Raw genomic sequence first — 23,651 nt, 5'->3', positions numbered from 1 at the left:
TATGACAACGGCCACCATGTAGCGCTCAGCAACGAGCGCGAGACTGCAAAATACAATAGTTATGTGATTATTCTTTCGACAGCAATCTACAAACGAAGAAATCAAAAGTTGGATTTATTTGAAGTACCGTCGCCGCGTCGCTACCATTCTCCTGTGTTCAAACAGCCCCCGCATGTTACGACTACTGCAAATATGCCATATGAAAAACTTACTATTGACAACATAAACTAAAGGCCTCCAAAACGACTAGAATCCATGGAATAACCCAAAACTCAAATGTCATAATCATCATAACTTAGAAGATACCACAAAACCAACCGTGTGTTCCAACCGCGTCACGAAAGCAATCAAAGAGAGGAACTTGATTATGAGACAAGATTCCTTCAGAGCTCTTCTCGGATATTCTGGGTAGCCTCTGCGGCCTTCTCCTGAGCTTTTTCGGCAGCTTCAGTACCTTTGGCGCGACCGCCAGAAGCACCAATCTTCAGCTGTTCCACAGCCCAATGCAGATAATCCATGGCCTTAGCATAGAGAGTGTCTGATGGGCTGAAAGTGCCGTACTTGAAGTACTGAGCATTGCGCCGAGCTGCTGCTCGGAGCTCATTGATGCTCGAGCCCTGATAGGTAGGAATACCGTAGCTGTCCAGGTAACTCTTGAGTTCAGATTGAGACCATTGGTCGAAGGTCGCATCCTTCGCCGCTCCAGTGGCTTGAGCAATGGAAGCAGTCGCAGAGGCGTATTGCTCACCACCAGCCTTGGAAGCTTTGGCGTAGGAGTCTTCGGCACTCTTGACAAGTTCCTCACGGGAGGCATCAACCTGCTTAGCTACCTTGTCGTTCACGGCAGAGAGATATTTCCTGGAAAAGGATCAGCCAGTGTGACCATCATCAACAGATAGGTTATGTACTTACACCAAGTGTTCCTTATCCCAAGTATCAAAGTTGTACTGGTTCCATCCACCGGCAGCCTTGTGGGCATTGGCGCGGACCTTAGCAATGAGCTCATCACGCTTGCCATTCTGGGGCACAGGGACGCCGCGAGCATCGAGGAAAGCCTTGAGGCGAGAGTCAGACCAGCCCTTCAACGCGATCTCGAAGCCCTCCTCGAACTTCAGCTTGACACCATCGGTAGCGCGTGCAAATTCGTTGCCAGCCTTCGTGGTAGCAGCGCCAAACGCCTCCGAGGCTGCGGAAGATGCACTAGCAGAGGCAGTGGAGACCTGACCGGAGAGATTGTAGCGGTGCTTCCGGGCGAGAGCAATGAGTTCATTGCGTCGCGAGCCCTGAGGCACCTTGATATTGTGCTCATCAAGGAATTCCTTCAGCTTCGAGTCGGACCACGCGTTGAAAAGCTGCTCGCTCAACGACTCCTTAGCTGCCTCGGCTGATGCCGATGCAGATGAAGCAATGTTTCTTGTCTGCAAGCTGACGATGCGAGAGTTGCGGCGAACGGAAGCAATAAGCTTGTCCCGGTTGGTTGGCTGGGGAGCCGGCCATCCACGTTCGTCAAGCCATTCCTTGAGATCCGAGTCGGACCACTGCTCATAGAGCCAGTCACCAGGGTAGGAAGCTGTTTCGCCGACCTTGGTGGCGATCTTCTCGTAGTTGTCACGCGCGCTCTTGACCAGAACGTCGTGGTTGCGGGGTTGGGGAGCTGGGATGCCGTGGCGATCAAGGAATGCCTTCAGCTGAGAGTCGGACCAACTATATAGGTCAGTGGTTGTTCACAGAGTAAAAGATTGGGCTTCTTACGTGTCAAACAACCATTCTCTGGCATGGTGGAGCTCATGGTTAGCTTGCTCGGTAGCTTGTCCAAGAGGCTTCTGCACTCTGTTCTCCCAGTTGGTTTTGACCAGGTTCTCCAGATCCCGGCGGTCGGCAGGACTAGGATGAGGGATATCTGTAATCAAAGCATAAGCACAAGAAAGTGTTACAAGGAGGAGTGGTGCTTACCATGATCCGAAAGCCATCGCTCGAGCTCGGTTTCGTGCCATTTATTGTATACTGTTGATGATATTAGCCTGCGAAAGATCATCGCGTTGAAGATGACATACCAGCTTTGCTCCACCAACTCGAGGCTGCCACTGCTTCAGTGGAAGCCAGCAAGCAGATGAGGCCAGTGGCCAAATTCAGCTTCATCGTGTCTAGTTCTGATGTGATAGCCGGGGTTCGAGCGTCTGGATAGAACTGATGAATGAGTATACTGAAATCAATCGCAACAATTCCAGGGAATCAACTCACTGCGTTAAGTAGTCAAGTGAAGAAAATAGGAGCTGACAAGCTTGGAAGTTTTTAAGCAGCGAAAGCAAGAAAGGGCCGCACAGGGATGATTGCGCAGTGACGTAGTTGGGGAATTTGCCTTGAAGCGCTGAAGTGCATGATTCATCAATTGTCCATGTTGACCGTGAGACATCCATCGATGGATCTCTGTCCGTTTTGGTGATTATTTGCATAAAATATATAAAATAAATCGTCCCGACTTGGTCTTGGGCTGTCTCCCTAGTCCCTCCATAGTCCCTCTATAGATGGGCACTAGCGTGAAGAATGACAGGGGTCTCTGTGTAAGGCATCAAGGAATCCAGGCCTTGACTCAGGTATTAAGGCACTGAGGAACGCCCAACGTAAATACAACTCATCAAATGTGGTAATTGCATCTCTTTGTCTTTGAATGTACGGAGGAACAATCTCGCACTGAGAAAGTGATAAGTCCAAAGTGATGGGCCTCGGGAGGTGATCACCTGTCACGAGCTCCCCCCGAACCCCAACCTCCTCATCTGAGCTTCATACTTCTAATTCAACAACAATGGACCCGTTAACACCATATTGCCGCGAGCTGGCCTCGCCAGGCATCTTTCAAACTGTAATCTCCATGTATGTTTCTCTGGATCAATATCAGCAGTCTCCAGTCACTGATGAGCCCCCCATAGCTTGATCGTCTTCGGCATCCTCCTCTCATACCTCCCCCAACATATCCGAATCATCGCTCGCCGGAGCTCCTTCGGTATCTCCCCATACTTCATCCTCCTCGGGGTAACATCAGGGACATCCGCCTTCTCCAACATCCTAGTCTTCCCATCCACCGCACAAGATGTCGCCTGCTGCCGGGAGATCAGCGGATTCGCCTGTTTTGCCGGGCTACTGGGTCTATTCCAGATGGGCATGCAGTGGCTGTGTTTCTTCTCAATGTAAGTTGAAGCCAGTGGTCTCCTCATTTCCGCCTTCCCGCTTCCGTTCGAGGATCCACAACCAAAGCTTGTCTAACCCGGATCTCCATAGCCTGCTGCTCTTCGTGATCTACTTCCCGCGCGCCACGTCCCCCACAGACCCAGTCAGCACTGTGTCCTCCACATCCCGCAACCCGACATACCGCACCGCGCTCGTCGTAACGGGCATCTGTCTGCTGCATGCGCTGGTCACGATCATCATTTCCATAGCGTTCGAGCTGCGCCGCCCGGCTGCGGTCCCAGCCTGGGCTAACTTCCTTGGCGTCCTGGCTGCTGTCCTCGCGTCGATCCAGTACTTCCCGCAGATCTATACTACATTCAGGCTGCGGTGCGTGGGGAGCTTGAGTATCCCGATGATGTGCATCCAGACGCCTGGGAGTTTGGTCTGGGCTGCGAGCTTGGCTGTCCGCAAAGGGTGGGCTGGATGGAGTATTTGGGGCGTGCTGGTTGTCACGGCCTGTTTGCAGGGTACTTTGTTGACAATGGCTATCTACTTCGAGTACTTCGGCCCCAAGAACAAGCAGCAAGCAGGACACCATGTTGATCAGAATGGTGCAACCAATGGATCGACAGGTGACCGTGAGGATATCCAGCAGGAGTCTGCGCGTGAGGAACGACCGACTACCGAGGAGACGCCGCTGCTTCAGAGCTAAAGATACGTGCATCCGGGAACATAGGTGCCGTATAGCGGACTTAGATGCTGCTAGCCCATAGCTTGGTTTAGAACGAAATGCTATAGAGTTCTCGAATGATGGATGGTCCAAAAATATTATTTCTTTCACGGGCATATCGCTAGTTAGAGGCGAGATTTAGGACCAAAATTGATATTTAAACTGGTCGCCGACAAGGCATATCTTCCTCACAAGCAACCCCTCCACATCTCATCGCTTCGTGGTATTTGTTTCGGGACCCATGATTTACTGGGCGCTGTAGATCAGGCGGAAGACATCGTTGAGGACGAAGTAGCTGCCCTGGCCATCGGGCTGCAGCTTGAAGCACTGGGTGTAGTTCATGGGCTTCTGCTCCTCATCGACCTATTAAGAGGGTAACAAGATCATATTAGCCAAGAACTAGCAGGAAGTCATCCACAAGTAACGTACCAAAAGGGCACCGGTCACCAGGACAACGATGCCATCTCCGCTGGAAGGCTGGGCGTCGAAGGTAGCAATCTGGTGCTGGACCTTCTGGAAGGGGAGAGCCTATTTGAATCATAAAATTAGCATTCAAGTGTTGTTGCTTGACCCCTGGAGGTCGGGCATTCGGGGGGGGGGGGGGGGGACGACGAACGCCGAGCTTTTCGGTGATGGCACCGACACCCTGGACTGAGCTAGTCTCGAAGGTGAGCATAGACTGGTCACGCTATTGTTTCATGATCTTGTTAGTCCACTTGCGCATATCTTGCTGGTCACTAAGTCTGGGAGCGGGGCTTACGTAGAGACCAGCCAGGCCAGCGCGGTTCTCGTCGAAGGTCTGGTAGTAGAACTGCACGAACTGCTCTGCAGGAGTGATCACAGGTTAGGATATGGTTATTTGTACATAATATGCCATCCCATCACTTGTGACGCTATTTCCAGGAAGGGAAGATCATCGGGAATAGGCGCATCGGTGGATCGAGGGGATGGATGGGAAGAAGATAACGTACGAGCGATAGCATTGAAGTCTGCATGATAGGAAGAGTTAGTCAGTTAATTCCTCGTCTACCTCATGTTCACATTTGCTTTCTTTGTCACCCATCGCATTGCGCAACATCGTCACACACTGCTGGGATGCAAACGATCATACCCCTCCCACCTATTGGAGGGGTATAGATGGAGTATATGCAAGGAAAACACTTACCGGCCATTTTGAAGTATGTGAGGGGGTTGGAGAGGTCAAGAAAAGGTAATGCGTTAGTATTTGAAGGGTGCAGGGAGTTGAGCGCGAAGGAGGAAGGTATTTGTTGATGAGGGGTTGTGGGGCAGGAAATGTTCTGCCGATGATGCCTGGTTGCCTTACTGATCGCCCAAGAGCCGCTTCGCTGGTGCCCAGGTGCTTTCACAGTGTATTGTTACAGTCTAAAAAGGAGAAAGTTTTAAGATAATCATACATTGCTATTCATTACACTATTCATTACACTAGTCATTACAGGTATCCTTCAGTCATTGCTCGGTAGTATCTTCCTTAGTCCATACAATTACAATCCTGCCCGATCTCACTCCGAATCCGACGCAAACATATCTTCAGCCTTGGGGCGTGGCTTTCGTCGCCGTGTTCCAAGATGCTGCTCGGCTGATTGCTCGGATTGCTCAGAAGATTGGGTGCGTTCCTGGGGTGGCTGGTGAGGGTGTTGAATTTGGGTGTCTTCATTGCCCAACGACGGCGCCTGAAGCTTAGCCTTACCAGCAACAGGCATCCCCTGAGTAGTGAATTTCACACCAATAAGCAGCGCATTGAGGTTGGAAATCTTGTTAATAGACAATATGTTAAGCATGGGCTTCTCAGCAATAGACAGCCGCTGGTCACACATGTCGCTGTGGACCTTGACTCGCTTTGGGAGATGAAGAGAATCTTGTTCGTTCCTGGCTCCCATTGGGACATCATCAGACTCTTCCGCGGCCTTGCGTTTTACTGGAACATTTTCAATGCCAGCGTTGGTGCCAGCGTTGGAGATAGACTGGCCGTTCTTATCCACAGGGCGAGTCGGTCCAGACTTCCCACGCCGCTTGTCATCGTCAACTGTCTTCCATCGATTCTTGCTTTTGGCAAAGGCGACAGCGGCCCGCTCCGCATTGGTCTTCTCGGTTTCCTTCTGGTTCTGAAGCTCGGACTCTGTAAGTGGCGGGGTTTCAAACACTTTGGTGAAATGAGCTTGGGCCGATTGAGTAAAACAACACCATCCCTCCCACAGGTGTAGAAGGGAGCCGACGCTGCGCTTCCATTTGTCTGCTTTCATTCGTCCCCAATTGAAATCCTTATCAAGGCGACCAAGATGTTCAAAGACCTTGCGTTCACGGAGAGCAGCTTCAAACAACTGGCGGTATCGCCATGCCTGACGCACGCCACTGGTTGATGCCGCAGAGAGAATATCGGAAATGATGTAGAGCGCAACCAGTTTCGCAGGGGGGGTGTCCAAAGATTCTTTGGAACTCGAATCGTCGTTGTGTGTGCTCTCTAGATTCTTTTTCGCAGCATCACGATTTGGGTTGGCTGCCGAGTAGATCAGTGGAGTGAAGACGTTTCGAACAACCAGGTCGACAACCTCATTCGCACCCGCTCTGGCGTTTTCAATGGCAAATGCCGTGACTCGTGCGACATCACCACGTCGAAGCTTTGTATTGGTCGGTGGAAGTCGGGCGAGAAGGTGGGTAAGCTTAGCCATCTTCAAAGGGTTCAAGTACTCGGGAGCATCACTATCTGGCTCAGAAGCTGCTCCACCACGGTTGCGCCTTTCATTTTCTCCATCCGAGTGTTCCTCGTCGGATGAGTTGTAATCGGGGTGTGTGACAAATTCGGAGATTTTAGTGACATATTCGAACTTCAGTTTGTGTTTGGGGGGCAGCCAGAGCGGGCCACCTTCAAATATTATCGCCGGCTTGTCAATGTTTCGCTGCTTGGGATCCGTAATGACCTGCCACAACTTCCAACGGTAGTATACACCACCAGCCGATCTTGCATCGTACAGCCAGGACCACTTTTCATCCTGTTGGATGTCGGGTCGACTCATCAACAATGCCTCGAATTCCGGACCATGATTGATGAGATATTCAATGGTTTTGTGTATCTGTCTCAGCTGTCCGAGGTTTTTCGGCAGCTTGACTTGGACCTGAGTAGTGGGGGCATTCTTATCACCTTGAGGACCATAAGAACTGGGCGGTGCGATTCCCCCACGGTGTAAACCAGGGGGCGGAGCTCGACTGAAGCTTGCGCCGGAGTTTTGTGGGATAGGCGTGGCGCCAAATGGGAGAGATGCAGTGGATGGCAAGGGTAGTCTGGAGCTAGACACAGCGGAAGAAAGATGTCGAGAGATGTCTAGGTAATACCCGAAGCCAAGGTATTTCTTCTGGAGGGCGCTCACGGTTGCATCAATCTGAGAGGCGGCAGAGTCACTAGCAAGCGTAACGAGTGCAGCAGAGGATCTGCGTGCGGTTGAGGGTTGCTCGGGTTGGCTCAAAATCTTGACATTGTCCACAGTGAGAGTCGGGGAGATCAGTGCCTTGATCACTGACAGAGAGGTCCCGGGAGGAAGCGACGCGAGGTACAGTGTGGGTTTGGCAGCTGCCCTCTCCTCGTCATCAACTACTCTGTCGGCTTCAGATGAGGTAGACATGTTTGGGAATTTGGGATGGTCGCGATGGGAGGAAGAGAAGGATGCGTGGGAGCGTTTCTGAGAAAATGAGGAGTGCGAGGGGCCTAGCGTGCCAGGACCACTGTGTCGCAAAGCGGAAGCTGCAAAATGGCGCCTGGGAGGACTTGCCCGTCGTGGGTAACCAGACCCTCCATCCAACGACCGTGGTGCAATCGGAGCCTCATCTTCGAATGATTTGACAAAATCTTCATAAACCGCAGCAGTCTCAGCTTTTTCTCTCGCACGCTTAGCTTCCACTTCGGCTTTTTGGCGCTCGAAAAGCGATTTCTTTGGCAGAGCTGACAGTTTCGCTGACACGTCGGGGAAACTGTTCCCCTTCGAATCGTTGGACATACTGAGACAAAGCTGCAACTGCAGCTGCAGTAGTTAGACTCAAAGCGAGATAAACAGGACAACTTGAATGAATGAATTCGATGGAAATACAAGAATGTGGTAGGTTTAAGTAGATGACTATCTGAAGCTATCTCACAGCACTAGATAATTACCCCATGTGGATTGCATCGGGATATAGTATATCCGAAGCTCCGAGAATAGGCCTTACGGCTTCCGGTAGGCGGTGAAATCCCGACTAATTGGAAGCTTGCCCAGCCGCCCTCTATACATAGGTGCTGTCTTCTGTACTCTGTACTCCGCACAAAGCGCAGGGATATAAGCGTTGAGTTTTTCTTTTTCTTGGCGCAAAGCCAGGGAATATTTTCTGCCGAAAAGAGACTTGGCATCATTTCTGCCGAAGAAAAGTAGAAGGAAGCGAGCGAGAGCGTGTGATCAAGTGACCTCGCGTTGGCAAAGACTCGATGCTGGCAGCCAGGAGGCCCGACCTATACTAGCTACACGTGCATATTCAGCCAGCGAAAGGGCCCTTTAATTTTGCCCACTGCTGAAGAATGCCCAAAAGGGAGTAGTTAAATGCATGTCCTCCTCGCGTGCTGCTCAAGCTACCAGTGCATTGAAGCCGTAATAATCGACATTCAACATACTAGCAACACCTTGAATCTCTCTAAATACACGCATGCCTGCCACTCCTACACCCTTGGACCTAGCGCAAAACCGAGCACTTTCAAAACCGGGGAAAGCTTCCACCTTATACTCTGTAAAGAGCTGCCCATTCTCCACAAAGATCCGCCGTAGCACCTCCCTCCCACCCGGGCTGGGTCAAATAAAAGATCCATGCTCTAAGGAACAAAGTACACCTAGTCAGAGGAGTGTGGCTATGGCTTTAACCGAGGAGCTTGCTCTTGATGAGCTCGAGCCAAGCTTCCTCTGGCATGGAGCCAAATACTATGAGAAGGCTATCCAGCTACTTTGCTACTTTCTTGAGCAGATTGCTCTGCATATCATTTATCTCCTCGTAATATATACTCTGCAGAGCCGCTCATATCTGTTAATGGCCCCAACCATCTTAGTGAGCTTGAGATTGGATGTTCTGTACTTCCATAAGTAGCAAAGTTTGAGTAGCATTTATCCATAAGCTGCTTGTCCAAGGCTTGCATGTCTGCCCGTGTCTCTTCAGCACTGCAGCCAAATAAAATGACGGGGAAAAGTGGCTCATTTGTAGCGAGCTGGAATATCTAAAACTTCTGGTCAGTATATAACAAAATATGGTAGACCCAAAGCTACTTGCCAAGCATCCTAATGCTCAGATATCGGACTGCTTGTTCCAGGCATGATGCTCAAGTAGTTCAGGGGCTCTTAGACCAAGTGGGATAACAGGAAGAGGGTCACAATCATTGCTACATAGTACAGAATCCAGATTACTGATGCAAGTATCGTGGATCCTCTCGAAGCGAGGCATATCAAACAGTCCAATGGGCAGTGTGGCAAGAATGAAAGGCCAGGGAATTCGATGAATAGGGTGGTTACTGACTGGAACTTATATGATGCACGTGGAATCTTGAAATCTAGAGTTGGAGTAGACAGGAATTGCTAGAGTTCAAAATATCGTAAGAACTCGTATCTGTAGATTTGACTACAGCAATCTTAGGTGGCTTATAAGTATTTAGAAGAATGCAATATACATCGAAGAGCCACTTGGGCCTCCAATACTGCCCAGGTGTTTCGTTTACGTTGTATAGATCTTGACCTTGGAATCAAAAGCGGCTAGAGCCCTTTCCTAAAAGGGTAGGACACCATACCATATATGGAAAGCAGAAGGCGGTGGGGCGTGGAGATATCAATCGTCCCCGCGGAGGCCAGCTCTCTCCAAGAATGAATTGAACTTGAGACAAATGCGCCAAAGCGTCTAAGCTAGAGCTCTAAACCAATGGCGTCACACACATATAGCTCGTCAGTTCGAGCTGGGCCCAAACCTTCAAATCAACCCGTGGCACCCCCCAATTTCGCTGACCCAAACTTTGACCCTGCCGACTTCCTCAATGACTCTCTATCACCGCTGACTGTGGCATCCGCCCAACCCAATGCCTCCCGATCACCCGGCTCTGTGCCGTTGACAGAACTGTCCGCACAAGTCCAGTCCCTCCTCTCCCAGATCAGCGCCCAAAACATCCGCCTCTCGAGCACATTATCCCAACTCACCGATGAAATCCTCCGAAGTGGAGGACGACTAGCCTACGAAGTCGAGGTCCTACGAGGCGAGACAATCGGGCTGTCTGAAACCCTGACCGAAGTTCTACGCGATGATATAGCAAATTTCGTCCCGGAGCCCTCGTCAGAAGACGCGCGCAAGACAGAACAAACGGGAGAGGATGCGCCAGCAAACGAGGACGAAGAGACATCAGCTACAGAGGACCAAAACGTGCCTACCATTCCCACAGACCCAGAATATATAACCAACCTTCGCACACTGAACCAAGTGCGCTCCCGCCTAGAAGACGTTGTCCAAACATTCGGCGACGCAATGGGATGGCCACTCCCTCCATCCGAAATTTCGTTCTCATCTTCCTTCATCTCCGTCTCAAGCCCAGATCTTGGACCTGACGGCCAAGACCGCGAAGAAAAGGGCCAGGAAATGATGAAGAAACTCCGCACGGAGGTCATCGAACTACTCAACAGCAAGGGTGGGGGACGTGCCGGGTTGGAAGACGCCAACCGCCGTGTCGAAACTCTTCGGACACTAGCGAATGTGTGGAATAATTCGGCTGAAGAAAAGGCTCGTCATCGGTTCGTGGACAGCCTTGCGAAGATTGTGGAAGACCGACGACGCAGCCTGGACCAGCAGGCCGTGGACCAGAACCAGCGCGGACCCCGGTCCAGGCCTGAGGCTCGGCGGGATAGTGACAGTGGGGCGCCGGCGGGTGGGCTGTTCCGAAACTTGCAGCGTCTTCGCGAGGAAATATACTTGGAGTGAGAGTAATGCTACGTATGTGTTCGTGATGTCTATTGAGCTGGTTCTCTATGTGTAGATATAAGTCTAGTATATTATACTTTCTTTTCTAATTGATTCGAAACCAACCTTGGAATATCACTTATCTTACAGATCGTACAGATTAGCAACCTCTAGCCATCGTCTATTTGTCGCACGCTGTTTGTGCACTGATGCTGCGTGAACAATGTCAAACGATAGCGACAAGTTAGCCCCTAGATCTTAAATCAAGGGTCTGTAATGCTAAGAAGGCATGATATTCTGGGATTTTTGTCCTCCGCGGGCATTACGGGCCCAAGCCATTACGCTGACAGACAGGGACGACATCTGACCGCCGAAGTATCGGCTGAGACCATCACTCCTCCCCTTCGTTCCTGACACTTGGTTTTCGTGGAAAAAGAATTTGTCAACATGGGGGTATCATTTCAAATACTTTCTGACCTACACCTGGAAACCCACTCTTCGTATGGAGGCTTCAGTTTTGCTCAAACTGCATCGTACCTTGCCCTTCTTGGGGACATTGGGCACGTTGCTAACAACGAACTATTTTCATTCCTTGAATATCAACTCAGCCGGTACTCGATTGTCTTTTTTCTTCTGGGAAACCATGAGCCGTACCACGTTTCGTTTAAGGTCGCGAAGTCCAAGATGCGCAGTTTCCAGACATCCATGGATAAAAGATCCCAGGGCAAATTTGTCTTCCTTGACCAAACCCGATACGACATTACCAGAGACCTGACCGTTCTGGGATGCACATTGTTCTCGCGTATTTCTCCGCGGCAGGAGTTTGCGGTTGAAAGTCGCTTGGTGGACTTCAGAGATATCCTACGGTGGACTGCGGACGATCACAACGCGGAGCACGAATCAGATCTCCACTGGCTTAATACCCAGGTTTCTGGGATAGCGAAGAATGAGCCACAGCGGCGGATTGTGGTTTTTACTCACCATAGCCCAACCGTCGATCCACGGTGTTCGGACCCAAGACATACTGGCAGCGAGGTGTCTACGGGCTTTGCCACAGACTTGAGCAGCGAAGAATGCTGGACGAACTCTGCGGTTGTGGCATGGGGATTCGGTCATACACACTTCAACTGTGGTTTCAAAGATGCGACTGGGAAAGAGCTGATATCGAATCAAAAAGGTTATCGTTTGTTTCCTGCAAAGGGCTTCAATCCAGAAAAGCCATTTACAATAGGAGAAGCTGGATAAAACGGTTGAAATCGAAAGAGCTCTGGAGCAGCTGAACATATCATGGTGGACATGTCGGGTTATCTGCGCAATATCAATATGATCTCGATGACCCTTGATCCTACCCCTGACGTATGCTTCACACGTGGAGTTTTCATGTTCAGGAATATTCAATAACATTCAGTAATGGCTACGATGAGTTATTAGCATGTCGATTTGAGCATTTCAGGGCCATATAGTATTTTTCTTGTGCGCCAGACTGACGTAGGGCTGGGCGTAGTAGAGAGGTCTCAAGTAACGCCTACGAGCCGGAAACGTCGCACCGATCGCCCTCTCCACCTCAACCGCACGAGGCGACGATTGCGTATTTCCCGCGTGGCCCGTTTCAAATAGCTTACTTGGATCCTTTTGGTTCCTGGCATCTTACGATGTTCCATTTTGTCTTACTCAACATCTAATCCGACTCGATCCTTGCATGATGGCGTCGGATGACGCGCCACTGCACTTTCAAGATGCCAAGTCGCCGACGGTGCTATGGAATGTCTTCCACCGTCGTTCACGAACACATCGCACCAAAGCAATTGGCTTGTCACTAATTGCATTGTTCTTCTTTCTTTACATACTACAATCGTCCTCAAAGGTAAGCGCTGATCTCTTCCTGCTCTGTGAAACACACCGGGATCGTCGGGGTGAAAGACCGATGGCAACGAAGACCAACAAAGAACTAACAATATGCCCAGCGGGTCGAACATGATTTTTGGAGACAGTTTCCTTCCCGACATCCCTTCCCCGAGCGCCCGGAAGATGCCCAGGTCGTCCTCCCTCCCCGCGCCGACATCACTCTCAACAGCACTCTCCCCCACAACCTAGACAAGCCCAACCCACGCCTACATGTTCTCCTTCCAGCCTTCCAAGGCTCGCGTGGAGTCTGCCGAACGCTCACGTCGGCCATGATCCTTGGATACCCGCCGCCAACGGTCATTGGTTACGCACACGACTCCCCCGGAGCGACCGAGACGGAGCGCATGGTGGAGCGCATCACACGCGCGCGGAATTATCTCCGAGACAGCAAAATTGTCCATGACCGCGACTTGGTGCTGATGGTGGATGGACAGGATACGTTCTTCCAGTTGCCGCCAAACGTCCTAGTGGAGCGGTTCCAGGGTATTATACGTGCGAACAACCAGAAGCTACGGAACAGGTTCGGACTCGCACAGGTGGAGGGTCGAAGCCCCGGTTCTGCGCCTGAGCTAGTACAGAAATATACTCAGCGCGTTCTTTTTGGTGCGAGCAAAAAATGCTTCCCCGAGTTGCTGGACGACCCCGGTTGCGTATCTGTGCCTGAATCATCCCTGCCCCCGGATGTATATGGCTGGAAGACTGATGTCTATCCGGATGGGTCTTTGAACCGACCTCGGTGGTTGAACCCCGGGGCGGTGATTGGTCAGGCTGCCGATGTGCGTTTGATCTACGATGAAGTCTTGCGGCTAGTCGAGTTGGGCTCGAATAAGACCGGAGACTACAAGGCTCTGACGCAGATGTATGGGCGCCAAGAGGTGATCAGAGAATTAGAGCGGCGGCGGACAGCCAACAGTTTCAAAGAATATGTCGACTGGATGTTAGGCATCTCAGATGCAGGGAACATCACCGGAATTAGTCTCCGGCTAGAGACAGGCCACCGCTACGAGTTCGGCATTGGGGTCGATTTCGAGTCCCAGCTTTTCTTTAATCAGATCTTGTCCCGCAAAGATGTTGAATGGGTCAAGTATAGCAATATCACCAAGATGTCGGCGTTGCAAATGGAACACGGAGTTCCGCGTGAACATCGCCTGCTCCTGCCGCCGGATATCGCAGCTCTCCCCAACCCATTCGTCCAGTCCCGCTTCGCGAAAGAATCAACCCAACGACCAGTTTGGAACGCTACACTAGACAAACTCCCCAGTACAGGCGGGCACTCCTGGAGCAATATCTCACTATTGACGAACGTCCATTCCGCCTCCGTGCCAGTACTAGCACATCTCAACGGCGATATTAAACTCCGCAACACCTGGTGGGAGAAGATGTGGTTTTTCCCCTGGGGACGCGCACTATTACGCAAATACGTCCGCGACTCGCACGGTTTCGACGCCGCCCAGTCATCCCTGCTGGGTGGGCAGGACTGGTTCGAGGTGCGAGGAGGCCGAGGGGGGATCTGGACAGATGACGAGAACTGGGTCACTTTCGCTGAAGTGTGCAATGGCGAAGAACGAGACCTCTTTGACGATGGTTTCGGACCCTGGGATAAGGAGAATTATAATCCAGATCATCCGGTCTATAATCAGTATGGAAGTCTCATTGCGGGCAAGGAAGAAAAGAAAAGTGAGAAAAGCGAGAAAAGCGAGAAAAATGAGAAACATGAGAAACATGAGTAGTCTCAGATGGGGTCAGTATGCTTCGCATCACCCTCGTTACATCATTCTCAATGGATGCATGCTGGGTCATTGAGACTTTCTGTCTAGTCCTCTGCTTCATCAAACCATCCACTCCGCGTCCCACGCTAATCTTCGGACTTCTCAAATTCTGGAATTTGTCAGAGTCTTGCAGTTTGAATCTTCTTTCTTCCAACAAGGCTGGCCTAAGTGTATAACCCGTTACTATGGCCGAATCCTCGGGGGACTTTGGGTTTATTCTTCTGTCGAAGTTGAGAATTCTTTCCGACTTTTTGATATCAGGGATAACTGTACATTATTGGGCCCTTTTTTGCATTGCCGCAACGCAATAGTCTGGCGTTTTTGTTTCATTGATTTGGCTGTATGATACCACACCAGAGGCGAACTGCCCAGGAAGAAGCTGGCCCTTTGAGGCTGGCGCGTATAGAAAATAAACCCATTTGCAAGTCATTCCATTCCCATTTGGAATTCTTCTCATCAGTTCAATTGCGAGCCCGGTCAAGTAGTCTGGTTCCTCAGTATGAAACTCCGCAAAGCGGAACTTAACCTCAACTTTGTACAATGCCCATCTATTGAGGAATACTCAACCCCTTAAACTCAGCAGTAATGTTCGTAATAGCCGTCTCAACAGGCAGTCTCTCCATCGAGCTCGCCCCATAAAAGCCATGCAACCCCTTCACCCGCTCAAACAAAAACCTCGCATCCGCCGGCGCAGCAATCGGCCCCCCATGACAGAGCACAATAACCTCCGGATTGACCTGAACCGCCGCATCCCGAATCGCCTGCACATCCTGCACACACTGCTCCAGCGACTTCCCCGTCTTCGCCCCAATCAACCCAGACGTCGTCAACCCCATATGCGCAACCAAGACATCCGCACCCGCCTCCGCCATCGCAACCGCCTCCTCCACATTAAACACATAAGGCGTCGTCAAAAGCCCCATCTCCGCCGCTCTCCGAATCATCTCCACCTCCTTCCCAAACCCCATCCCCGTCTCCTCCAAATTCGCCCGGAACTGCCCATCAATCAGCCCGACCGTCGGGAAATTCTGCACACCTGCAAACCCCAGCCCCCGCAGCTGCGCCAGGAACGCCCCCATCGGCCGGAACGGGTCTGTCCCGCACACGCCTGCTATCACGGGCGTCGAGCGCACAATGGGGATTACTTCCGAGGCCATTTCGACGACTACGTCGTTCGCGTTGCTGTAGGGCATTAGGCCTGCTAGACTGCCGCATCCTGCCATGCGGAAGCGGCCGCTGTTGTAGATGACGATTAGATCGCCGCCGCCGCTCTCGACGGATTTGGCGGAGAGTCCGATGCCTGGGGGTAGGGTTAGGGTGTGGGGGGTATGAGGGGGTTTGGGGGTGGCTTACCCGCTCCGGCGCCGATGATGGGCTTTCCGGCTTTGATGTTACTGCGTAGGCGGCTGAGGATTTCTTTGCGGTCTGTTGGGGGTGCCATTTTGGGGGTTTGATATTTCTTTAAGGGTTGTTGGAGGAGTGTACTGGTTCTTGCGGGGTTGGATGTATGTGGTGAGATAGGATCGCGATAGATGATGACTCTGGACTTATATGCCCCACGGGCTCAGATTGTATGTCTCCATGCTAGGGTATTATAATTTATCACTACCTAGGTAGGAAATTAGTCACCCCTTTCCTGGGATTCTAGCCTGTTCGGTTTCAGCTTCAAGGTTATATGTACTTATTTTTAACAATGTCTTAACAAGGGCGAGTTTAACTGAAGCGTTGCGTGTTCCAAGGCTTTTCTAGGCGTGGTTATCATTTTACTAGGTGACCGGGTCTGGGTCTTTCTTAAATCGGACTCGATGTTGTATAATGGCAGATCGGGAGAACATCAGATCTTTTTTTTCTCTTTTCACCAGCATCAATTACGATTGGAATCAAGTGGAACTTGGGGTACCAAGTGCATTGAGCTTGACACAGTAGCTGCGACATTCTATAGAGTGAATCCAGCCAACAGCAGCGGCATGCGAAGACAGCAGAAGTAGGAAAACAGAGAAAGATTCTAGATCTGGTTCCGAGTTTATTCGGAATACAGATGCTAGCGATGAACAAAAACATCCCAAGTCTTCCCTACATGGAATCTAGCAATCAAGAACGTGATTCATACTCTCACCCATTGTTCATAGGCTTAGCGCTTCTTCACAGCACACTGCCACTCGGTGCTCGCAACACCCGGCTCCGCGGTGTAGCCAACCTTCCGCTCGTAAGCGTTGCATTTCCTCTCAGTGGGGTTGAAAAGCGCATAGTCGCACCAGCTTCGCTTGGAGCAGTAGTCAATGCACTCCGCCAGAGTGAGGCTACCCGAGATAGTGGCCTTGGGACTGGCAGCATCGTGATCTAAAGAACCATTAGCTATTGTCTCGGCGTAGGTGACATGTAGAACATACGTCTACCACAATACAGCTTGTAGGTGCTTTCCCGCACATTGACTTCCTGTCTGGTATCACGCGGGCCTAAAAGCTTGGTTAGTTCACCGTGGACGTACTGTTAGGGCTCGCTCATGTCACTTACAATTCGCGGAATTGAACGAGAAGGCAGCAGCCTTCGCGCGAGCCTCACACGCCTTCACGCGAGTCTCACACGCCTTCAACTTCCCATCCAGATCATCTTTCTCGCTCTCGCAAGCTGCTTTGTCGTCTTCGCAGTCCGTGGGGAATGGCTCGGTCTCTGGCTCCTCGGGGAATGGATCATCGAGCTTCTTCATGTAGTACACTCCGGCGCTAGGCTTGTCTTCGCCGGCCGCATCGCCAACCACACAACGCTTGTGCTTGGGACCGTAGGAGCAGTACTCGGAACCTGCATCTCTGCAGATCTCGGCACAAGCCTCGATAGTAGCGATGTCCTTGTGGAGATTTCCAGTTCGGTAGGTGTTGCACTTGTACTCGACTTCGTATGCCGGTACAACTTCCTCCTGCTTTCCTGGAACACACTCGGCACTGACCTGGGCTGCACCCAAGAGAAGAGCGGGGAGAATGGCAAGGGCGTTGAACTTCATGGTGGTGATTGGTTCGGGGAATTGGTCAATCCTTTTTAAGAATGTATGAGAATGTCTGTGAGGAAGATGTCGAGACTGGGGAGCTTGAGGACTTTAAATATTCCAGGTTTGTGATACATTGGCCGGTCATCGTCGGTTTCGTTGCCTCAAACTAATGGTGATATACTCAGTGATCGGCATGATTTCATGCGTCTACGGAGTACTTTGGTATGATCGTGCCAAGTGCGTAGCATCGCTTTGTTCTTCACACAAACTTTAGACAAAATATGTGGCGCTTTCCGAGATACTCCTTACAGCTTTGGAGTTGAGACTGAGGGTTATGGATGGAATGATTACGCTAGATATTTATTATTCATCACTGCTCTTGCTGCTCCTTGAGCTAGTTTGGGGGTTTGGGGACCATTCTCCAGACACACACGGAGTGGACGCTCGGCACCATGAGGTCCTATATTTCTTCTGCACATGTCATATCTGGGTACTCCGCACCAGACTGATAGCTGCATACGGAGTACCGAGTGCTCCACACGGAGTACTCCGTGACAGAAGCAAGGACAATGTGAGACAGTGTAGGTGCATTGCACGGCATTCTGTATCCTGCAGGTGATTGCTCCTCATTGTCGCAGGAGATAGAACTTAACGCGAACGACAGGCTCCAACTTGCTGCTTGCGTCTACTTCAGAAAGAGCTAGAGCGATAGAGCTGTGAATTTCAACACAACATTTCTTGTCTATCCCAGACTAGGAACGTTCGTATGACAATTCTTGTGAGGGCGACGATCGAGGTGAAAAGAGGGCCTCGCCAGTCGATTTGGACAAGATCGACAACCCAATCTTGAAAGCCCCGATCTGAGTATTCTGCAAAGAGTGATCATCATTTCAAACTTCCATATTCCGCCTGAGCAAATAAAATCCTACCACGCACTCTGTATCGTGCATGCTGCCAAGCCCTTCAGGAACGGGCTCCACAAACTATCGATATCTCCTTGGCCCATGCTCTATCTGTATGGAGTATACGGAGTATGGAGTATTCAGCCCACCACCCCTCACATTTTCTGCTTCTTTCTGCAGATACTCGTCACTTGATCGGCGGATAATACAACCCATCAGGATGGAACGAGGATCACCAACATGGTGGTCAGCTAGCCACAGACACATGATGCTGCAGAGCATACGGAGTATCTAACACGTCTTTTCAAGAGAAGAGGATACCTCAATAAGACCAGCATTGGGAGATATTAGCTCCATGTTCCTATTTCAGCTCCCCATGGGACCATTGCTCACAGTTCATCTTTAAGGGCGGGCTCACCAACCAGGCGGCGATTGTTCGAAAATCCGCGGGCACAGTCAATCTCAGGGAAACGGGGGCCTCAATAGTCTCAGATAGTCCGTACGCGTAGTGGAGTGAGCTCGGCATGAGGACCAACCACCTACGCTCTTATTTGGGCTGGTAGATCCCGTGGTGGGGTCGCAATTTTCAGCAGTCGGGAGCTACCTGGATATTCAGCATTCTGTCTATAAAGTAGAGCGCCGGTCTTTGGAAGAAATTATAGAGAAGAGGAGCCTTTGGGGAGTGTGAAGAGGATGATGAAAATAGAAATCTCTCTTAAAAGCTAGGTACGAAAGACACTCGAGGTCAGAAATGCCACTATTTGAAAGCAGTCACCATTCGGGTTGCCAATTACTTCCAAAAGTACGGTTTCCTATGCAGAGAGCTGCTAAAAGAAAACCTGGGAACTTCGGCAATAGGGGCCTGCCTTCTCTCGTTCGCGGGGGTCAAAGCAAAAAGCAACTCATCGCTATCCCGTGGGGTTTACGGAGTATATTTCGCGACATCAGAGGCTATTAAGTGCCATGTGGCTCAATCAAAATACCCCACTCGCTCTTGGCTAAACGAAGAGGCTCTACGGAGTAGTAACGCCTAAGTTGCCTCCGGTACATAATCTCACCATCTTTCGATTGCTTGGATGAACGCTCCCAGGACTTGGTGCATAAAGTATGACTCAAAATGCGGAGCTGTTAATCTAGCTCAATCTATCCCGAGAGGTGAACTGAACGTACGCAATACCCCGAAGTATGCGGGGGACAGCCAGGAAGCCCGTTGTTCTAAGTCAGAACTAGGCCCGAAGCAGATAGCGAGTCGGGCGTTAATTAGCGTACTTGTTAGTTTGGTTATGTTGAGCTGGCAAAGGCCTCGTCATCTTTGTCTAGAATGAAGAAACTATGTGTTGTCGCTGTGAGGCTCTTGGATCCCTGTCAGTAGATGCTAGCTTTCCCCATTCAGTCGATCAACATAGCAGGTCGTTAAGTGCATTTCCGAAATTTTGAGTCAGCGATATATTGTACTCTTTTGGATTAGGCCACAGTAAAGCTGTATAGCTTTACTGAAGGATTCTTGAACCCCTTATAGCCCTCCAGTGCGCCTAGGTAGTTGGATTAACTCCTCCTTTGGCGAGTTCGGAAATACCCTGTAACCCCCTCTTATGTGCACCATCAGACGGGGGGAGCATCCTTCGAGAGAGGGCCAGAACCTCGAACATGTTTAGTTTGTACGGCATTGGAAAAGAGTATTCCATTCCCTCCCCTGCGGAGTAGTCCTTCCAAGGTACGGAGTAAGAGGAAGTACAAGGCAGATTCGGGTATCCATGCATAGGTACCTCATCACTCAGCCTCACCCTCGATGACCATCATTTGCCATTGGCTACATGCGTCTTCCATAACAAACGAGGCTGTAGGCAGCCGAGAAATACTTCTATGGACCTTTCAGGGTTGCTTCCAGTCTTCTGGTGCCTGATTGCTCAGGCCCTTTGGCCCAGGGCTCTTTCCCCGTTTGTTCCATGTCGGCTGTAGCGTATGGGCTATAAAGGCCCTGGTCTTTCGGTGGAATTTAGCTCCTCCTCTTTTTCCGCCTGGATAACTTCATAGCTTCATAGCCTTGTTGGTCTTATCATTGGTTTCATTGAAGCTCGTCCCTCATCTCTCATCTGCTGTTTCTGCAACATCGAATACAGGAATTATGGCTAGCGAACTGACTGCTCCAGATGAGCGCTCATCTTCTGATGCTGTCATCCAAGCTCAGGATATGGCAGATCTCGCGCAAGGTTTGAAATCTGGGTATGTGCAAGACCCTGAACATGCAACTCGAGAGGCAATGATAAGAAACCATCATATGACAATCGTGCTAACAGTCGGCTATCCTAGCGATGATAATACGTTTGCGAGCGGCTCAACTCTGCTATCAGAGTCTACAGAACCAAGCGATCACAAAGAGTCGGGGACGGATTTAGCCGGAGAAGGAGTGGAAACTCACAATGATTCACTGTGTATCCTAGATCTCTCCCGTAGTGGCCAAACCGGCGCCATATCCTCAGCCCAAGAGAGCACAGGCGAAGAGGAGACAAATCAGCCAGAAGAGAAAGAAGATAAGGAGGAGAAGGAGGAGGAGAAAGGGGAGGAGAAGGAGAAGGAGGAGGATGAGGATGAAGAGATTGAGCCGTTGAGTCCCGAAGCTCTCATAGGGGACGTCTGCCGAATTGATGGAGTATGTATATGTGTGTGGTTTGGTGATGGATTTTTTCATATGCTGACTGTTTTAATTCCCCGTCTTTCAGCGCTACGAACTAGACACCTTCAAGCATGTTTATTGCGACTACAATCCTGCTATGGGGCCTCCTAGCGGACGAAAGTCCGGTATTCCCAGGAGATACCACGAGTGGGCCTTGCTTCTGATCCGTCAGTTTGACGAACAGCTCGAACTGCAGCGGACATACCTTCAAATCAACAGTTCTTTGATCCTGCAAGCTCTGAAGAATGCCAGCAGATCAGAGAAAGCTTCATTTGAGAGAGCTCAGATTCCTTGGCCTAATGATGATATCTTTAGATACGTGGGTCACGCTAGATTTTGATATGAAGGATGGAAATTTCATGACGATACTGACTACCTGGTTTATTAGAGAGAACTGATTCGCGAGGCTGCGAAAGGAATCTCTGACCTCGCCATCAAGCATGTTGATGTTTTGCTGCGACTGGTTGAGGCCGAGTTTGCAGATCGGCTTGCCGACTTGAAGAACTTGCTTCCGAAGTACGTACTATGAGGGTCTTTCAATATGCATCATGCACTGGTAGCGCTGACCCGGTTCGCAGAGGGATTGTCTCCTTTGCAATCTTGCGAGAGCTCTTTTGGCCCGGCGACATTGTGATTTCATTCGAATCAGCTGAGCCAAGAGCATATCGAGTCCTAGGCGCTTCCTTTAAAAAGGTCTCGTCTTCTTCCCCCATTCAACTGAAGATCAAGGCCGAATACATTGACTTTGACGGTGATAACCTTGGCACTGTCAAGAGTTCCTTGTACATCACTGAATTTGAGGATGTGATGTACTTACGCGACCTTACAATTTGTCCCCTCGCCCATGTTCCAAACAAGGAAGCCGTACTTGAGAGATTGGAAAAACGAGGTACGAAGTTCCTCAGTTTGAAAGGGAAACACTTCAAATTCTGTGACGGTGTTGCAAATTCGCTCGATTACGGCCGCGCGGAGTCCTATGTATGTATCAGTTGAATTACCTTGTGAACCAGTCCAATATGCTTACCGTCCAGGTCCGTTCTCGTGTGATGGTGGATGCCTCGATGCTCAAAGAATTCCATCCGTCAGATTCATTTGAAGTCTCTTCGAGAGAAAACCAGGATGAACAATCAGAACTTTCTCGTGAGGAATTGCTTATCTGCACGAACGTGGTGCTGGTCTTTTCTTTCAAACACAAGTCCTGCTTCTGGGTGAACGTGCATCATATCAGCGACATCGCGTTCAATGATCGAGCTTTCGATCAATTAATCCTTCCGCCGGCTCAAAAGGATCTTGTGCGGGCTTTTACCAACTCATACTCGGCTGGAGACGAGTTTGATGATTTCATTGCAGGTAGGTTTGGAACATTCTCGAGGATGCATATGGTTCGCTAAACAATCATATTTCAGGCAAAGGAAAAGGTCTTGTCTTCCTGTTACATGGCCCTCCTGGAGTTGGAAAAACCATGACTGCCGAAGGTATCTTATAGTCATTCCTCCTTCGTCTTCTGGCTTGTCGAAGGAGTGTTTACTAATGAAACCCCATCAGCTATCTCGGATCTTCTGCGAAGACCTTTGTACGCGATCACCTCAGGCGAATTGGGTACCTCGCCTTCTGAAATGGAGAGGAATCTTGAAAATGCTCTGGACAAAGCCTCCTTCCTCTCGGCAGTGCTTCTCCTCGACGAAGCAGATGTCTTCCTCGAGCAGCGGAACGTACATGACCTTACGCGCAACGCACTAGTCTCGACATTCCTTCGGCTTATCGAGTACTACAAGGGCGTCATGTTTCTGACCACTAATCGTGTGAACATTTTTGACACGGCCGTCAGCTCACGGGTTCACATCACGCTTCACCTTAACGAACTCACCATCGAGTCCAGGGAAAGTGTCTGGCGAAATCTGAGCGAGTTGAATAAAGTTGATCTGGACGCCACTGCACTGGCTCATAGACCGCTGAATGGTCGTCAGATCAAGAATGCGTTCCGGAGTGGAATGATCCTTGCCAAAGATAAAGGAGAGACGCTCTCTACGGAACATGTTCAGACTGTTTTTGAGGCGATGACTTTTATGGAATCATAGATATTGAAAGTCGCGGATATTACCATCTCTTATTTCTTTCTGTCTCTGCTTTTGAACCTATCGAACCGCATCCTTCAGAGTAGGACAGTGAACTTCCAGTCTACAGAATCAATCATGCTGCTCAATTGTTACAAGTCTCCAAGAACCCACAGAAGCTCCCTCGTTTCCTAGGACCACAAGGTATCATCTGAATCAACCTGCTCTTTTAAAAATTAACCCAGCATTTATTTCCACCATGACCCCCAATCTGTGTTGAACCAGCGAGGAAACAGGTTCCAAAGCAACATGATCTCGACTTCTCTCTCAGTGAGACGAAGTAGAGCATATATAGTGAATCCGCAGTTCTGCTGTCCCTATCTCACCTCACCACACAGGGATCTTGATATCGTCGAAGACCCTCGATCCATCATCATCGATTCGACGAGCAGCGACAACAGCAACCACAGGAGAACAACGCGTATGACCCACTGAACAGCACAGCCATGCCC

General features: G+C 50.3%; 11 protein-coding genes across 11 annotated transcripts; 6 read left to right on the top strand and 5 right to left on the bottom strand.

Annotated features, from left to right (window-relative positions):
- Positions 1–383: 383 nt before the first annotated feature.
- ish1 (double-strand break repair enhancer MSC1) lies at positions 384–2,139 on the bottom strand (the record flags this gene model as incomplete). Its single annotated transcript, XM_057171217.1, has 5 exons — positions 384–858; positions 913–1,704; positions 1,753–1,900; positions 1,954–2,004; positions 2,055–2,139. 5 exons carry the CDS (start codon positions 2,137–2,139, stop codon positions 384–386), a joined length of 1,551 nt encoding a protein of 516 aa, XP_057035120.1.
- A 5-nt stretch (positions 2,140–2,144) lies between these two features.
- Positions 2,145–2,417, bottom strand: N7457_000148 (uncharacterized protein; the record flags this gene model as incomplete). Its single annotated transcript, XM_057171216.1, has 2 exons — positions 2,145–2,187; positions 2,242–2,417. The coding sequence occupies 2 exons, from the start codon at positions 2,415–2,417 to the stop codon at positions 2,145–2,147; spliced, it is 219 nt and encodes a 72-aa protein (XP_057035119.1).
- A 386-nt stretch (positions 2,418–2,803) lies between these two features.
- N7457_000147 (PQ-loop repeat-containing protein) lies at positions 2,804–3,877 on the top strand (the record flags this gene model as incomplete). Its single annotated transcript, XM_057171215.1, has 3 exons — positions 2,804–2,871; positions 2,928–3,185; positions 3,277–3,877. 3 exons carry the CDS (start codon positions 2,804–2,806, stop codon positions 3,875–3,877), a joined length of 927 nt encoding a protein of 308 aa, XP_057035118.1.
- Positions 3,878–4,141: 264 nt separating this feature from the next.
- Positions 4,142–5,067, bottom strand: N7457_000146 (nuclear transport factor 2 family protein; the record flags this gene model as incomplete). The annotated part of the gene is made up of 6 exons (XM_057171214.1): positions 4,142–4,258; positions 4,325–4,423; positions 4,467–4,583; positions 4,656–4,720; positions 4,867–4,884; positions 5,061–5,067. 6 exons carry the CDS (start codon positions 5,065–5,067, stop codon positions 4,142–4,144), a joined length of 423 nt encoding a protein of 140 aa, XP_057035117.1.
- A 348-nt stretch (positions 5,068–5,415) lies between these two features.
- On the bottom strand, positions 5,416–7,902 carry N7457_000145 (SWAP/Surp domain-containing protein; the record flags this gene model as incomplete). Its single annotated transcript, XM_057171213.1, has 1 exon — positions 5,416–7,902. One exon carries the CDS (start codon positions 7,900–7,902, stop codon positions 5,416–5,418), a length of 2,487 nt encoding a protein of 828 aa, XP_057035116.1.
- A 1,927-nt stretch (positions 7,903–9,829) lies between these two features.
- N7457_000144 (uncharacterized protein) lies at positions 9,830–10,873 on the top strand (the record flags this gene model as incomplete). Its single annotated transcript, XM_057171212.1, has 1 exon — positions 9,830–10,873. The coding sequence occupies one exon, from the start codon at positions 9,830–9,832 to the stop codon at positions 10,871–10,873; it is 1,044 nt and encodes a 347-aa protein (XP_057035115.1).
- A 426-nt stretch (positions 10,874–11,299) lies between these two features.
- Positions 11,300–12,097, top strand: N7457_000143 (uncharacterized protein; the record flags this gene model as incomplete). Its single annotated transcript, XM_057171211.1, has 1 exon — positions 11,300–12,097. One exon carries the CDS (start codon positions 11,300–11,302, stop codon positions 12,095–12,097), a length of 798 nt encoding a protein of 265 aa, XP_057035114.1.
- Positions 12,098–12,551: 454 nt separating this feature from the next.
- On the top strand, positions 12,552–14,487 carry N7457_000142 (glycosyltransferase domain-containing protein; the record flags this gene model as incomplete). The annotated part of the gene is made up of 2 exons (XM_057171210.1): positions 12,552–12,716; positions 12,817–14,487. 2 exons carry the CDS (start codon positions 12,552–12,554, stop codon positions 14,485–14,487), a joined length of 1,836 nt encoding a protein of 611 aa, XP_057035113.1.
- A 587-nt stretch (positions 14,488–15,074) lies between these two features.
- Positions 15,075–15,967, bottom strand: N7457_000141 (TIM-barrel enzyme family protein; the record flags this gene model as incomplete). The annotated part of the gene is made up of 2 exons (XM_057171209.1): positions 15,075–15,826; positions 15,880–15,967. 2 exons carry the CDS (start codon positions 15,965–15,967, stop codon positions 15,075–15,077), a joined length of 840 nt encoding a protein of 279 aa, XP_057035112.1.
- A 1,062-nt stretch (positions 15,968–17,029) lies between these two features.
- On the top strand, positions 17,030–17,563 carry N7457_000140 (uncharacterized protein; the record flags this gene model as incomplete). Its single annotated transcript, XM_057171208.1, has 1 exon — positions 17,030–17,563. One exon carries the CDS (start codon positions 17,030–17,032, stop codon positions 17,561–17,563), a length of 534 nt encoding a protein of 177 aa, XP_057035111.1.
- A 2,973-nt stretch (positions 17,564–20,536) lies between these two features.
- On the top strand, positions 20,537–23,163 carry N7457_000139 (ATP-binding protein; the record flags this gene model as incomplete). Its single annotated transcript, XM_057171207.1, has 8 exons — positions 20,537–20,621; positions 20,709–21,061; positions 21,132–21,404; positions 21,474–21,601; positions 21,664–22,063; positions 22,096–22,435; positions 22,492–22,560; positions 22,631–23,163. 8 exons carry the CDS (start codon positions 20,537–20,539, stop codon positions 23,161–23,163), a joined length of 2,181 nt encoding a protein of 726 aa, XP_057035110.1.
- Positions 23,164–23,651: the final 488 nt, after the last annotated feature.

Source organism: Penicillium paradoxum (assembly GCF_028828445.1).
Source record: "Penicillium paradoxum strain IBT 22861 chromosome Unknown utg000002l_segment0_segment0, whole genome shotgun sequence".
In the NCBI taxonomy this organism is placed as follows: domain Eukaryota; kingdom Fungi; phylum Ascomycota; class Eurotiomycetes; order Eurotiales; family Aspergillaceae; genus Penicillium; species Penicillium paradoxum.
The sequence above is the reverse complement of the archived record's forward strand: the minus strand, read 5'-3'. Positions and strand labels throughout refer to the sequence as shown.